Source organism: Bufo gargarizans, chromosome 5 (genome assembly GCF_014858855.1).
Source record: "Bufo gargarizans isolate SCDJY-AF-19 chromosome 5, ASM1485885v1, whole genome shotgun sequence".
Classification (NCBI taxonomy): Eukaryota; Metazoa; Chordata; class Amphibia; order Anura; family Bufonidae; genus Bufo; species Bufo gargarizans.
In genome coordinates this window covers 119,420,262-119,437,935 of record NC_058084.1, presented here as the reverse complement: position 1 = coordinate 119,437,935, position 17,674 = coordinate 119,420,262, and the positions used below count along the sequence as shown (strand labels likewise).

Here is a 17,674-nt window from a genome sequence, read left to right as displayed (position 1 = left end):
ATACAAATTTCCCCATTAAATGATAAAAAATGCTGTTCACAAAATGCTGAAAGACGGCTGGAGCATTCATCAAACCAAAAGGCATAACCAAATTCTCAAAATGGCCCTCAGGGGTATTGAAGGCCGTCTTCCATTCGTCTCCTTCTCTGACCAGGTTGTATGCCCCTCTTAGATCCAACTTGGAAAAGACTTTAGCCCCAACAATCTGTTTAAACAGGTCCGGGATCAGAGGAAGCGGATAAGGGTCACGAATTGTGATACTGTTCAGCTCCCTGAAATCCAGACATGGTCTTAAAGAACCATCTTTTTTCTTAACAAAGAAAAAACCAGCGGCAACAGGTGACTTTGAGGGTCGTATGTGTCCCTTTCTCAGACTCTCAGAGATATAAGCACGCATAGCGACCCTTTCAGGTTGGGAGAGATTGTATAAACAAGATTTAGGCAGCTTGGCGCCTGGGGTGAGATTAATAGGGCAATCGTACTCCCTGTGAGGGGGCAATTCCTGAACACCACTCTCAGAAAACACATCCGAAAATTCAGAGAGAAAAGATGGTACAGTCTTAGTAGAAACCTCAGAAACAGATGTCGTGAGGCAATTCTCTCTGCAAAAGTCACTCCAACCATTTATTTGCCTCGCTTGCCAATCAATGGTGGGGTTATGTTTAGTGAGCCAGGGTAGCCCCAACACTAGAGGAGTAGGCAACCCGCTTAGGACGAAACATGACACATCCTCAACATGAGTATCACTCACAATCAAACGGATATGTGAACTATGCCCTTTAACGATTTCTGAGAAAGTGGAACGGAATCAATAGCAAAAACAGGTATATCCTTTCCCAAAATGCATACCTGGAAACCATGAGTTATAGAAAATTGATTATCAATGAGATTGACAGCTGCTCCACTATCTACAAAAATCTCACAAAAAATGTTCTTGCTCTTTAGCGCCACCCTGGCAGGTAGGACAAAACGGGAACTACAAGCAAACGGAAAACCTTCAATTTTCGCATCAACCTTGCCAATAGTAACAGATGGAACGTTTTTAGAGGATTTTTTTTTCTTTTTGTTTCTTTATTAGTCTCAAAAAACTGCCTGAATCTCCTAGAGGGACAAACATTTGCCAAATGATTTATACCTCCACAACAGAAACAAACCTTCCCATGAGAGCTGAATCTTCTATTGTCAGAGGCAAGCAAACCCAGCTGCATGGGCTCCTGCTCAGAAGGGATTGAGAGCGACTGAGACCCGTGTGCACTGAATGAGACCGCCACACTGTCCTTGGACTGAGTATGACAGGAAGGAGTGATCTCTCCTCTCTCTCTAAGACGCCTGTCAATACGAACGGCCCGAGACATGGCAGTGTCCAAGGAGGTAGGTCTCTCATGAAAGGCAAATGCATCTTTCAATCCCTCTGAAAGACCATGGCAAAATTGACTTTGGAGTGCAGCATCATTCCAACCAGTATCAGCTGCCCATCTCCGAAATTCAGAACAGTATATCTCTGCGGACTGTTTACCCTGGCATAAAAGACGTAGTCTAGACTCAGCTAGAGCAATACGATCCCGATCATCATATATCTGACCCAGGGCTAAAAAAAAATCATCCACTGAACAGAGGGGCCGTGCCCCCACCAGCAGCAAAAAGGCACAGGACTGAGCGTTATCCCTGAGCAGCGAGATGATGATCCCCACCCTCCGCTCCTCATCACCAGAGGAATGGGGAAGTAGGCGAAAATGGAGTTTGCAAGCCTCTCTAAAATGAACAAAATTCTCACTACCCCCGGAGAACGTATCCGGAAGCGAGATTTTAGGCTCAGAACAAATTCCATGAACGCAAGCAGAAACGGTCACCTCAAACTGAGAGACAGTTTTCCGGAGATCTGCTACCTCCAGTGAAAGACCCTGCATGCGGTCAATCAAGGTTGAAACCGGATTTATGCTTAAGATGGTTTTGGCGGTTTATAATGTCACGGAAGGTGTACAGAAAACTAGAAGACACAAAATGAAGATCCACAAAATGACTGGATCCAAAACTAAGGAACCAAAGGGAAAGCCCTGCAACAGACCTGGCTCTCTCCCTAACTGCTGAGCCTATGCAAAAATCTCAATGGTAGATGATCGCATATCCTCATTCCTCGACTGTATAACACCTGAACACCCTATAATAGTGAAGGGCACTTGATACGGAGGCAGTCAGGGTCACCTGGGATCCAGCAAACAGGAAAACACAAATGAATGAACAAAACTTATCTGTAGAAGACTCAGTAGTAGCATCCAGCATGCACACACTCCAGGAAGTTGTATAAACCACAAAGTGATGCAGTATGAGAAGGGATTTAAAGGGATGCAATCAGTGCAACTACATGACAGCTGAGAGAGGCTAACGAGATGAGAAAACGAAAGCAAAACAAAAAGGAACCTCAAGCAGGAGGTTCTGAAGAACGTCTGACAGAGCTTCTCAGATGTCTGGTGGTGACAGTATGAATCACACAGCTAGACAGTTAACCCTTTGTGACAAAATGGCTCAGTATTTTTTAATAAAGGCCAAATGAAAGAATAATTTTTAGCCCAAAATGAGTAAGATGCAATCAGAAAAAAATAGCCTCTGAAGGTGAACATAGCCTTTAAATACATTATTTGGACTGAAGCTCAATAATTAAAATCCATCAGTAATACTACAAAAGGGGTTCTGTCCCACATAGCAACCACCCCACAGAAGAGCATTGGTGGCCCAACAGTGGCAAAAACAGCAGCAATGCTGCACAGATTACTAATGACAGAAGCACTATGTCTGTGTCTGTCCCTCAATTTCTGGAAATGCACTAAAACATACAGTATGCCCTTTGTTGAAATATATATTTAAAGAAATACTTCCATGTACAATATTAGACTATCCAAGTGGGATGTATAAATACAAAATGTTAAAAGATCCTTCTCTCAAAATGGCAGGTCGTCAGCACATGCTAAGAGAGAATAAAATATGTCTCCCTGGTCTTGTAATGGGCTATATCCCAGCTTCTTGTGCTTCTGACTAGGTTTGTCATCCTACTCTGTTTACTCCCTGGAGATCTGTGGAGCGTTTTCAGGTCCTGGTTAGCTGGTCCCAGTGGCCTGTGCTCCAGCTGCAACAGATGCTCCACTTGAGAAGATGTACAAACTGCAGTTTGGGATCAACTTTTTCCACGCAAGACTTTCCAAGTCATATATTTCTGTAATTCTTAAAGGGAACCTGTCCTCATGAAAATGCAGTGCGATCTGCAGGCAGCATGTTATAGGGCAGGAGGAGCTGAGCAGATTGACACACAGTTTTGTGTGAAATTAGAGATGAGAGAATTGATTCTTTAGAAATTCAACCCAAATCTTTCAAAAAGTCATGAGAGAGGTCTGAAATGATTCTGCATAACTTGTCATTTACTCAGTTAAATCTCTGCTCTTGCTGAACTCAGTTGCCTATGTGAGCAGTCTTATTAGTGACTGACATCTATGCACTTATACAGGAAAGATTGTCAATCACTGATAAGCCTGCTCACATGGGCAACTGAGCTCAGAAAGAGCTGAGATATAAATGTATAAAGTACAAGTTTTGCTAAATCATTTCCCATAATACTGTATATCAATCTGCTCAGCTCCTCCTGCTCTATAACATGCTGCCTGCAGAATGCACTGCATTTCGTGGTAACAGGGTCCCTTTTAGTACATCTCTGCTAAATTGCTTATACTTCAGAAAATTGGCCCAACAAAGGAACCCTTTTCCCCCCAATTTTCTAATGATAGGTTGGAAAATAATGTTTCAAATAAATATAATCCTAGATATATAACAATGATGTGTAAAATATGTTGCAATTAGTTTATCAGCACCATGAATGATGGAATTTTTCGTCTGGGAAAAGCAGATTCTGTCGTTTCTATTTACATGAGAATATCAGTCCTGGCTGCTCACTAACAGGAGGAATGTGTCTGTCTGGATGTACACTGAACAGGTTCCTTAATTCTCACAGCCACCCACATCCTTCAGCTCAGTATACTTTACTATCAAGGAAATGAAATAGACTGTAAAGTGGTTTTAAACATGTAATATACTACTGCCACAGAAAAAAATCACATTGCTTGATTTAATTCTCAATTTTAATACTTGGATTCAGTCCAGTCACAATAGCTGAAGGTAAGCCTGTGGTATATAGTTTAACAAACCTTGCTTTCAGCACTTCGTTTCACAGTTTGATTCACAGCGCAGAAGGTAAGGTTTCATCTGTTCTCATGGGTAAATCTGGCTTGGTCAAGTTGCAATCTGCATGGTGCAATGTAAAATACCGTTCATGTCCCTACCGACAAGGAGTTTTCAGAACTGCTCTTAAGGGGGTCACTGAATTATGGTAAAACCTTTGATATATTACAGAGACATATCAAGGGTTTTGATGGGAGGGGATCTGAGCACTGAGACCTCCACCGATCACTAGAACGAAAAAAGAAAAGGGCCTGTATATCGCGCTCTCTCTCCTCGCGGAATCAAGATGGGCCCATTTCACTTCTACTGAGCCCACCTGTTGCGGCGAGGACCAGGATCATGATGTGCGCACATTTCATCCTGGTTCTAGCGATCATGGGGGGTCTCCGTGCTCAGACTCCTGTCCATCAAAACTTTTGACGTGTCTCTATGACATATCAAAAGTTTTACTAAGACTCAGTGAACCTTTAACAGATAACGATAGGATCATTGTCATTCGCACAATTCTGTACAAGATTTGCTACTTTGATCCTCTTTATAAACGTCTTACTGACAATGAGGGGGGCATATGTATGTTATCTATTAGGATAAGTCATCTCTTCTGTGTCTTTCATTTATCCCTCTTTTGCATTGAAATGATGACTTTCTAAATTTCATAACTTCACTGGCTAAAGAGGGAAATGTTTTATCTCAATAAAGTACTTGACTTGTTTGGCTAAAATATTAGAAAAACGGCATTATCTTCTATTAAATACATTATGAAGGACACTACATCATTTGAATTCACAGCAGATTCCTCATACTATGTTGGATCTCTTGCCTGTGGTAGGTGATTCTGTATTGTATTTGAAGGAGTTATTCTGCCCAAAACTGAAAAACTTCACTTTCACTCAAATGTATTTGATCTTCCAATACTGATTAAAGGGGGTATGGGTGCTTTATGTATAATTTGAACAAATGTGTTGGAAACAGGATTACAGCCTGCGTACTAATATATACTTTTTTTTTTTTTTTTTTCAAGGTCAGCATCAGGAAGTCACAATTATACTGCTCCCATCCTTAAAATGGGCACAGATGGAAGGGCTTGTGACAAGTGCAGATTTTAGTGTAAAACAGCCAAGCCTCCTTTACAGAAAGTCTCCACTCCTTCCTGCTAAGCCTCACCCCTCTTTTTCACGCAAGATGGGAAAAAGTATAGAAACCCAAATTGAGCCAAGTTACACCAAAATTGTGGCCCATTGTGCCACTTTTTAGACAGATTTTATGAATAGACACCTTATTAAATCTGGGCCATGGTGCACTGGGAACTTGCGCATGCGCAGTGTGTTTCAATGACGTGTAGTATTCCATACATATTGGTATATATTAGTAAATTGACCGTAATCATGTTTCCAACTCATTTGTTAAAATTTTTATTAAAATTGGCCCACCCCTTTGATTCTTCACTGTACTAGGTTGTATGACACAACTCTGTCCTGGTAGATTTCATTTTGTGCGGTGTATAATGCATACAGTACTGGCTGTGGATATGCAACCTATATCATGTCATCCACAATACCAAAAGCAGACATCTCTGGTGGTGCAGAAGCAATAAGTGGATGGGGAAAGAACAGTCAATAACCCTCTCAAAATGTACCCATAATGCATTTTTATTATTACTATTTGAGCTTATTATTGGGGGATAATAGAAGGAAAACCAATACATTTATAATACGGCTACACAATCAGGTTTCCTGATGACGTTTTGAAGCCAACACCAGGAGTGAAAAAGGAGGAAAAGTTACATCTGTTCTTTATATTTTCTCTCCATTTATGATCCACTCTTGATTTAGTTTTTTCCAAACTGTATCAGGAACCCTGACTGTGTGGCCGTACCCCAAGTGTGGCACAATGGTATACAATAAAATTATGCATTACTGGACAATTACAAAAAAGTGTATATAAAAGTACTTTTAAAGCTATGGATCTATATAATGTTACTTCATTTATCATAGACCTCTGTGCTACCAGATGATGCACCTAAATTATGATGAGGGTCACACCAATTAGACGCATTCTCCAGCAGTCCATTATTGGAGTAGTTTTTAGTCATCATTTATGTCCGTTTCCAGGGGTAAATGCTAGTGAATTTGCCCCTGTTCCATTTATACCTGCACCTCTCCCCAATGGCAAGAATAGTGTAAAAATGGTGGTGTGACAAAATCAATGGTGGGAATTTATTAGTGTTGAGCATCGCTATGCTCGGCACATTGCAGTGTTCGACCGAATACTGTGTATGCCCAAGCACAATTGAACACAATGTAAATCAATGGGAGACCCAAGCATTAAACCAGGCACCCCTTGCTCTGAAGAAGAGAGGGTGTCAGGTTCACAGAAAAGGTTAGAAATTGATGGACATGCCACCAAAATGGTTTGAAAACAGCATGGGTGATGTCTGGATGCATCCTGGACTCCCATTACCTATGACATACAATAGACAACCACACAAAGGCTATATGCCAAAAGCCGGGTATGTGCAAGCCAACAATCTATCCATGAGACAGATGCAGTCAACATACCTTACAATGGCAGCCTTGTGCACTATGAGACATTCAAAACCAGCTTTTGGATTTCTTGGGTGGCCCTGCACACCTAGATCATTATCATTAGGGTGACAAAAAGTTTTCTGATTGTCCTAACATAATATTGAATAGCCTTTCTATACAGTTTTGTCATGTAAACTAATTTGCATAATCATGGGCATATGCAAATTAGCTGAGTCTGCTTGTTTTTCAGCTGAAACACCATTTGCATGATGTGAATAAAAATTCACTATTAGAATATTCGCGATCAACACTACTCATAAACAGCACCATCTATTGGTTTTGTAGTCTTTTCATAAGACTTTGAATCCAATAAATGGCCTGTTCATGACTCATGAACAGCACCATCTATTGGTTTCATAGTCTTTTTTTTATACATTTTATTAGGTTTTGATAAAATTTGCACATTTACATTTAAAGGTACATATTGGATGTAATTACAGGTCATATTCCTTTTTTAAAGATATGTGCAGTGAAAACAAAGATAAAACACATATAAACAGTGCAATACACCTTTCCCTAAAGATCCCACCCCCCCCCCCCCTTCTATACAGGTGATGTGGTTTAAAGTTTTCTTTTTATTATAGGTATTCCTGGAGGTGTACAGAGTCTCATTTCGGAGTTCATGTGGATTTATTGTCGTGTAGTCTCATGGTAGTGCATCTTTATGTAAGGATTGATGATTCTCTACATGTTATTGGTTTCATAGTCTTATGACAAGACTATGAATCCAATAGATTGCGCTGTTCATGAGTATTGTAGATCGCAAATATTGTAATCGCAAAATTTTTATCGCAAATTTTCCATGCAAAAGGTTTTTCAGCTGAAAAACAAGGCAGATTCTGCTCATTTGCATGTCTTTCCTATATGCCCATGTTTATGCAAATTAGTTTACATGACAACACTGTATAGAAAGGTTATTGAATATTATGTTAGGACAATCAGACAACTTTTTGTCACCGTAATGATAATGATCTAGGTGCGCAGGTCCACCCAAGCCATCCAACAGATATGAAGCAACTTTAAGGCTTACTGGCTCCCAGTCAGATGGGAGCTGGTTTTGAATGTCTTATCGTGCACAAGGCTGACCTTGTAAGGTGTTCTGACCGTATCTGTCTCATGGATAGATTGTTTGCTTGCACATACCTGGCTTTTGGCATTTGTGTGGTTGTCTATTGTATGTCATAGGTAATTGGAGTCCAAGATGCATCCAGATGTCCTCCCCATGCTGTTTACAAACCATTTTAGTGGTGTTTCCATACATTTCTGACCTTTTACTATGAACCAGGCACGCTCACCTCTTGAGAGCAGGGGTGCCTGGTTTAATGCTCAGTTTCTCCCATTGACTTCCATTATACTCAGATGCTCAATCAACAATAGAATTTATGATAAGGGGAATATTTTAAGTTAGTTTTGCATGAGTCTGAGGTTTGCATAATCTTTCCATTCCACAAAAAAAAACATGTATTTTTTTGCGGTGAGCAGGCACGGACCGAAATTCTACAGAAGCTCTCTGTAGTGCTTTCGTGGCTTCCGTTCCGTGCCTACGCTCTGAACCGCATCATATCTTCTGGATTGCGGACCTATTCAAGTGAATGGGTCCACATCCATGATATAGTGCACACATGGCCAGTGCCCGTATATTGCAGACCTTTTGTCTAGGAAGTCTACTCCAGTTTTCCTACTCCACCCTCTTGGTGGAGTGAGATTGCAACTTTTTTTGTGACTTTTAAAAAAGTCTCAATGACACATCTGGACTGAGACTCTTTGATATAGTTAATCACACCCACTTTTCTGCTCACATTTCAAAACTGGAGTGAGTAGTATAAAAATGCAAAAAGTGGCAACATTTTTGCGCAAATGAGTGCAAAAAGTCACATAAGCCCTATTTTGCGAATATTTTTTTATTTTTTTTTGAAGCCAGAATTCTGGAGTGAAGGGCCAGTCGGTCTGCTGGTTGGGTGCTACAATTTATACTCCGAGCAGAAGCTCAATGCAAAATGTACTCTACAGTGAAGCCCTGCTCTGCACACTTGCAAGAGCAGAATAAGGCTACTTTCACATTAGCGTTCGGGGCTCCGCTTGTGAGTTCCGTTTAAAAGGCTCTCACAAGCGGCCCCGAAATGATCCGTCCAGCCCTAATGCATTCTGAGTGGATGTGAATCCGCTCAGAATGAATCAGTCTGGCAGCGTTTGTCCTCCGCTCCGCTCAGCAGGCGGACACCTGAACGCTGCTTGCAGCGTTCGGGTGTCCGCCTGGCCGTGCAGAGGCAAACGGATCCGTCCAGAGTTACAATGGAAGTCAATGGAGGCGTATCCGTTCGAAGGTGACACAATATGGTGCATTTTTCAAACGGATCCACCCCCCATTGACTTTCAATGTAAAGTCTGAACGGATCCGTCTGAATACAAATTGAACTTAGACTTTTTTAGTAAAATATAATGCAGACGGTTCCATCTGAACGGATACCATCGTTTGCATTATAGGAGCGGATCCGTCTGTACAAATACCAGACGGATCCGCTCCGAACGCAAGTGTGAAAGTAGCCTTAAACTTCATATTGACACTAGTCCTGCTAAGAAAAGCACCACAAAAAGTATGTGTGTCCTGCTGACCCATGCAGTTTAGCATGGTCAAGAGTGCTGACAGACTCCCTTTAAAGAAGTTGTCAGATTACAACTTATCCCCTACCCAAAGGTTAAAGGGTTACTGTCATCAGAATTAACCCTATTAAACTAGCTGACATTAGAGATGTGCTAATGTCAGCTGAACCTGACGAGCGTCCTTCACTCACTGCGCCTGCGCCGAATACTGAACGGGACGGAGCAGGCTCGAGATACATGGCAGACAGGGCTGGCAGGAGGAGACCAAGACTGCCTGGCCCTGTCAATGAAGTGCAGCGGGGCGCGTCCAGAGGTGGGAGAACTGAGCTTCTAGGAGCAGGGACAACACCCCCCTGCTCCTAGAGGCTAATTAGCATATTATGAAAGTTTGATTTCTGTCGTAACGGAGGCATAGAAGTAGGAATAGGCTAGTTAGGTTCAGCTGACATTAGCACATCGCTAATGTCAGCTAGTTTAATAGGGTTAATTCTGATGACAGAAACCCTTTAAGCGATAAGTGTCTGATTTGACAACTTATCCCAAAATTATGGGCAGCAAACATTTTTTACGGACAAATTGGAAAACCATAATGGATGATAAAGATTATAAGTAATACATGTCTATAGCTCATAACATACCTACTGTATATACAGGGAGTGCAGAATTATTAGGCAAGTTGTATTTTTGAGGATTAATTTTATTATTGAACAACAACCATGTTCTCAATGAACCCAAAAAACTCATTAATATCAAAGCTGAATATTTTTGGAAGTAGTTTTTAGTTTGTTTTTAGTTTTAGCTATTTTAGGGGGATATCTGTGTGTGCAGGTGACTATTACTGTGCATAATTATTAGGCAACTTAACAAAAAACAAATATATACCCATTTCAATTATTTATTTTTACCAGTGAAACCAATATAACATCTCAACATTCACAAATATACATTTCTGACATTCAAAAACAAAACAAAAACAAATCAGTGACCAATATAGCCACCTTTCTTTGCAAGGACACTCAAAAACCTGCCATCCATGGATTCTGTCAGTGTTTTGATCTGTTCACCATCAACATTGCGTGCAGCAGCAACCACAGCCTCCCAGACACTGTTCAGAGAGGTGTACTGTTTTCCCTCCTTGTAAATCTCACATTTGATGATGGACCACAGGTTCTCAATTGGGTTCAGATCAGGTAAACAAGGAGGCCATGTCATTAGTTTTTCTTCTTTTATACCCTTTCTTGCCAGCCACGCTGTGGAGTACTTGGACGCGTGTGATGGAGCATTGTCGTGCATGAAAATCATGTTTTTCTTGAAGGATGCAGACTTCTTCCTGTACCACTGCTTGAAGAAGGTGTCTTCCAGAAACTGGCAGTAGGACTGGGAGTTGAGCTTGACTCCATCCTCAACCCGAAAAGGCCCCACAAGCTCATCTTTGATGATACCAGCCCAAACCAGTACTCCACCTCCACCTTGCTGGTGTCTAAGTCGGACTGGAGCTCTCTGCCCTTTACCAATCCAGCCACGGGCCCATCTATCTGGCCCATCAAGACTCACTCTCATTTCATCAGTCCATAAAACCTTAGAAAAATCAGTCTTGAGATATTTCTTGGCCCAGTCTTGACGTTTCAGCTTGTGTGTCTTGTTCAGTGGTGGTCGTCTTTCAGCCTTTCTTACCTTGGCCATGTCTCTGAGTATTGCACACCTTGTGCTTTTGGGCACTCTAGTGATGTTGCAGCTCTGAAATATGGCCAAACTGGTGGCAAGTGGCATCTTGGCAGCTGCACGCTTGACTTTTCTCAGTTCATGGGCAGTTATTTTGCGCCTTGGTTTTTCCACACGCTTCTTGCGACCCTGTTGACTATTTTGAATGAAACGCTTGATTGTTCGATGATCACGCTTCAGAAGCTTTGCAATTTTAAGAGTGCTGCATCCCTCTGCAAGATATCTCACTATTTTTGACTTTTCTGAGCCTGTCAAGTCCTTCTTTTGACCCATTTTGCCAAAGGAAAGGAAGTTGCCTAATAATTATGCACACCTGATATAGGGTGTTGATGTCATTAGACCACACCCCATTTCATTACAGAGATGCACATCACCTAATATGCTTAATTGGTAGTAGGCTTTCAATCCTATACAGCTTGGAGTAAGACAACATGCATAAAGAGGATGATGTGGTCAAAATACTCATTTGCCTAATAATTTTGCACTCCCTGTACATCATTACCAGCATTTACTGTAAGCTATAAAATGATGATAATTACCACCAAAATAATCTAGTCAAGTACCACCAGCCTTAAAAAAAAATCAGGGACACATCTATTTTTTTTCACGGACACAGGAAAAAAGTTACCTATTTTTACGGATTGTCCAGAAATTTCTGGACGGTTGTCAACTCTGGGCTGAACCACTGGAACCCTTGATTGATAGAATAGGGGTCCGTGATCCTTAGTTTGAATGAAGCGACAGACACACATGCCTGTTACTGCTCTAATCAACTCTACTGGGCTTGTACTCGACTATCTCCGTCAGTCCCATAAAGTCCACATAGCAAAAAATCACTTTGTTGGCAGTTCTGCCTCCAGCAGTCCATAAATCCAAAAACCGGCTCTTACTCCACTGAGGCCAGGAACCTCTGTGACACGTACCTATCATCCACGATGATTCCTTGTACCTTCTTACATACCTCCCCCCTTTATTCAACCCTGAGGGGGTGAACACATGCCATACAGTATACGCAGAACAGGGCATCTGTGATTCCCTGCAAACGGCCTGCCCTGTGTTCCAGGGAGAACTTAAAGTTCTGTAAGGACAGAAACCACCTGGCAGTGATGGCCAGTTTGCAGTGTTCGCCAGTAAACACGTGTGGGCTGCCATCTTGACTCACAAGTCCGGCGATGCACAGGTAAGCCCTTACCTGTGCCTGTGACGGGAGCCGGTCTGAAATCAAATGCGGTCACGGGGAGCAGGCAGTTCCGAGAACAGCCGCCTAGGGCCTTCATTGGGCTGTTCCCGTTGACCGCATTTGTTTCAGACTGGCTCCCGGCACAGGCACAGGTAAGGGCTTACGAGTCTTGTGAGTCAAGATGCAGCCCGCGTGTGTTTGCTGGCGAACTGGCCATCACTGCCACCTGGTGACTCGGGCATTTTTCTCTTTGGCCTGACTCATCCATGGCAGAATGTTCTCCCCAAAAAATAATAGCGGAGAGACTCGAGTGCCCACTTAATAGCCAGGCACTCTCTCTCCACTATACTGTATCTGGTCTCGGCTGGGGTGAGCTTGCGGCTTATCTTCTTACAATATAGATACACAAATCATTTTGGCTTTCTTTTACACGGGTGTGAAAACAATTACCAAAACAAGAAAGATTCTGGAACCTGACACTTGTTAAAAGTTCAAAACTGTGGAGGACGCAGAAAAAGAACAAAGCAGATGAAGAATTGTTACTTTACCAGCTGTGTTTATTACAAATGTGGATTACAGTTATCAAAAAAGTACAGTGGTAGAGACAGTGGTAATACCAGGAAAGAATGGCTTATCGCATTTAACTCTTTGGCCCTAGGCATCTGTGGGGGAACCTAAAGATGGCCATACACCTTACATAGATGCCGGTAAAACAGTTGTTAAGTCATATATTTTTCCTGAGCCCCCCATGCACGCTTGGCTTAGCTAAAAATGTACGTGTCCTCAAGAGGGAAAGGGGAATTAACCACGGTTTGATATCTCCAGAAGTGGTGTATTTCCCTTGAGAACAAAGAATTTGACATGTTGAAATCCAAGGAAAGTCACCATTAGATGTTCAGTCAGTCCTGTTGCAATCTATGGATTAGGTTGATATTCATGTAATATGTATAACCACCTTAAAGGGGTTGCACAGTAATGCCAAACCCCCCACTTTTCCGGACCTTTAAAAGGAAGCTTACTTATCTTCTTCTCTTGGCCTTCTGGCCGTGAATATCTGGCTTGACATTGCCTGCAGCCAATTACTAGCCATTTGGCCGTGGGAGATGTCACACCGGATATTTAGATTGAGGGAGCCCAGTGAAGTACCACAGGCCAGGAGAAGAAGCGGGGAGCCAGCGCTGGGAAGCAGGTAGGTAAGCTTCCTTTTACAGGTCCTGCCAAGACTACGCATGTGTGTGTGTGTGCATGGGGAAGTTGCCAAAAATACCCCATTCTTGCACACACCCTTTAAGCCTTTGTTAAAGAGGACTACATCTCTGCATACTAAGCAGGTCATCATTTATGCAGATAAGCTGTAAATGCTAGTTCGCTTTATACAATATGTGATATGATACTATATATACTAATCACCTATAACCTCTCTCTTCGCAGGAGCCTTATATTAATAAATCTGCTGTCTCTGTTCAAGCTCATTTCTCCCTTCAACGAGCATACATTGTGTTTCGAACTCTGGGACTTCGCCATCTCACAGTTGTAGATCTTCAGAACAGGGCTGTTGGAATGATCACCAGGAAAGATCTCATATCTCTGTGGCTAGAGAAGAAGCTGATTAAATTGGACTCTAGAAAGCTGGATTCAGACGAAGAGCTGTTACAATAAAAATAAGTATGAGACCACAGTGAATGAAGTGGAATATTGTGGATATTGGCATCAGTCACCTGTAGTCTCAGCTACTATAAAGTTCAGAACACAAGCTCAATGGGGTGGAAAGCAACTAGAAATATGGAATAAGGATGACATTACTTTTTCTTTTACAAAAGCAAGGATATATCTTCAGACTTCTCTATCTGTTTCAAATGAAAAAAGGAAATAATAGTGTAAATATGAAATACTAAATCCTTTCAAAAGCAGAGTTAATTGGGTTCATTTACTAAGATTTACACAATTTTTGTTGCCACAAGACAAAATTTAGTTGCATGGGCTTTTTTACGCCAACCTTGCCACTTGAGTCAGCCCTGGCAAATTTAACTGCGACAATGTTAAAAATACTGCTCCCCATTGTAATTACGGGCACTTCCTGGATCATATGCTGGACATTCGGCACGTGATCCTAGCCCGGTTACAACCTGCACTGTATCTGGGCTGCGCCTGCGCTGTCAGCATACATCGCGGGTTGTAACTGGGCTAGGATCACCTGCTGAATGTACAGCACATGATCCAGGAAGCGCCTGCAAAGTAATTACACTGGGGAGTGCATTATCACCGTTAAAGTGCTAAAGTGCCTAAATGTGGTATTCCAGTCTTTAAAAAAAAATCCAATTTAAAAAAAAAAAAATAAAAAATCTGATAAAGGGCCATAACTTAAAGGGGTATTCCAGTATCTGCTAATTACCGTAATCTTATTTGTATAATAGAAAGATGTAAAGTTTTCCAATATATTGCAATTTCTGCATCAATTCATTGGAATTGTAAATATCACTGCATGCTGTCATTTGATAAAAACCTTAAAGGGGTTTTCTCATCCGAGACAATTGGGGCATACTGCTAGGATATGCCCTCATTGTCTGATAGGTGTGGGTCCCACCACTGGGACCCGCCCCTGTCTACTAAACACAGCCCTGAAAGTGGTGGAGGGCGGATTGCACACGTGCAGCCGCACTCCACTCACTTCTATGGGGCTGCCAAAAATAGCCAAGCACTGGCTCGGCTATTTCTATCAGGCCTATAGAAGTGAATGGGAGCAGTGGCCGGTCATGCGCGTTGTGCTCCCATTCACTTCTATGGGGAGAGCTCTTAGTGGTGGCTGGACCAGAGTCCTTTAACCACCACTTTGCCCACTCTGTTCTCGATATAGGTGCAGGTCCCAGCGGTGGGACCCACACCTATCAGACAGTGGGGGTGATATGCCCCCATTGTCTGAGATGAGACAACCCCTTTCATTGTTTACTTCCTGTGAATAAAATCTGTCCTAGTTATGTGATCACATTGAAGAAATTATATTGGTAAATTGTATAACTTTTATTATACAGCCAGAATACCCCTTAAAAAAAGCCCATACTCAAAGCCCATGGGTTCACATTGCTATAGCTGTGACACATCATATTGACCGTCAATCATTCTGTACACACTGACTTCATCAACCACTATGATTGGCTGCAGTGGTGGGGCATTTGAGACTTTTTCATTATGTAATGCCATATGAAGCTGGAAAAACCCTTTTTGCTGATTTTACTGCTTTAGGCCAGGTTCAAATCTGTGTTGTGAACTTCAGCACTCAGATCTGGTCACCGTATCCAGCATATATGCCGGTTGTCGGCCAGACAAAAAATACTACACAGTATTTTATGTCTGTCCGAAAGCAGGCATATATGCCCGAAAGCGTCCAGATTCCCTCTGGATCCCCATTATAATGAATGGGGATCTGGCGGTGCACGGTGGTATCTGGCAATGCCGTCTGCTGGAATAGACTGCCGGAGTTCATATCGCAGATCCTCTTCTGAAAATTGCACTGACGTCACGTCCTTTACCAGGTTTCCTGTCTTGTCAATGGACAGGGACATCACTTCTGCTGTGGATGAGGCCAGGACTATTACTCCTCTCCTTGCTGCATGTGCCGATGAGGTGGATTCAGGAATTTGCACATGCGCCAGGGAAAGGAATAGTTATGGCTGTGTATACAACGGAAATGATGTCGACCAGACCAGAAAGCTGGTAAAGGATGTGACGTCGGCAGAAGCAGGATTTTCAGGAGTGTCGCTTGACTGTAAGCTCAAGCAACCAATCTACACAGTTTATTCAAAACTTTCTTCCACAGGAAAAAAGGTGGGTTTGCAGGGTCCGCTGGGTCCTTGAAAACCCCATTCATTATAACATTTATGTTATTGTGTAATGAAAACATTACTTATATTTTTTATGGTTGAGGGGGTTGCATTCTCTATTACTTTTATTACATAGTTTTTATTAGTGTCTAATTATGGATATAATTCAAATTTACCAACAGAAGTAACATAACATGGTTGTTAGATTTACTAATAAAAATGAGCCTAAATTCTGCTGTACAGGCCTATGTTTAGTAAGTGTTTAGTAGACACTTCTTGCACCCTTAGGCAGAGGTGGCATGGCTTCACTTGAAGGGGGTGTAGATTAAAAGGCAGCGCTATGAACCATTGAGGTACCCCTAAACACTGCTCTTCTTGTTCTCCTCATAAGAAACCTCTATGATTAAACCATACTTACTGTACCATGTTTCTCTTTTTACTTCTCAAGAAAATGTTCTGCTGTCATACATTGATTGTCTGTCATAAAAAATAAAATTCTGTGTAATATGTTTCAATAGCAGATGTGGTTCCATTGTGCTTGCTGAACACATTTCACGTCACCCTTTAACCCCTATGCAGTGATCAGGACTCTGCTGCAGTGGAACCACCAGACCGCTACCTCCTGGAGCACTCTGCAGCTGTGTCGGCTGGGAAGAGAGAGGCAGTGCTGGGCAGAGACCATAGGCCTAGCAAAGGGTACTTTCACACATAATTTTTTTTAAAAATGCCACTGTTTTTTGGCAGCTTTTGATGCCACAGACTGGAGTGTATTTAGACGAGATTGGAAATATAAAGCAAGAACTTATACTTCTCTTTCCATCTGGATCCACTCCTGCCTGTGGCTTTAAAAAGTGGAACAAAAAGTACAGCGGTGTTTCTCCTGAAAACAGTTTGTGAAACCACCCTGCATTCACATATAGTTTTTGTGGTGTTTATGCCATTGTTTTTGCATGTTGATGCTTTTTTACATGCATTTTTGCTGTGTTTTAGATGGGAATAGACATATAGCAATAGCACTAAAATCCATAAACATTTTTTTTTATTCTTTATTAAATATATATAACAAAATGCATAACAAGCAATTAACTGAATCCGATATAACATAGTAACATAGTACATAAGGCCGAAAAAAGACATCTTTCCATCCAGTTCGGCCTGTCATCCTGCAAGTTGATCCAGAGGAAGGCAAAAAAAAAAACTGTGAGGTAGAAGCCAATTTTCCCCACTTTAGGGGAATAAAAAATTCCTTCCCGACTCCAATCAGGCAATCAGAATAACTTTCTGGATCAACGATCCCTCTCTAGTAGCTATAGCCTGTAATATTATTACGCCCCAGAAATACATCCAGGCCCCTCTTGAATTCCTTTATTATACTCACCATCACCACCTCCTCAGGCAGAGAGCTCCATAGTCTCACTGCTCTTACCGTAAAGAATCCTTTTCTATGTTTGTGTACAAACCTTCTTTCCTCCAGACGCAGAGGATGTCCCCTCGTCACAGTCACAGTCCTGGGGATAAATAGCTGATGGGATAGATCTCTGTAC

The 17,674-nt window shown here is 41.9% G+C and overlaps 1 protein-coding gene across 2 annotated transcripts in view; it reads left to right on the top strand.

Annotated features, from left to right (window-relative positions):
• The window catches only part of LOC122938527 (chloride channel protein D-like), a 215,097-nt gene extending 198,478 nt beyond the window's left edge, over positions 1–16,619 (top strand). For both annotated transcript variants that reach the window (XM_044294077.1, XM_044294078.1), the window contains one exon: positions 13,744–16,619. In XM_044294077.1, coding sequence (XP_044150012.1) covers positions 13,744–13,971 — 228 coding nt within the window. In that variant the 3' untranslated portion in view covers positions 13,972–16,619. The remainder of the gene's footprint in view (positions 1–13,743) is intronic.
• The last annotated feature ends 1,055 nt before the right edge of the window (positions 16,620–17,674 follow it).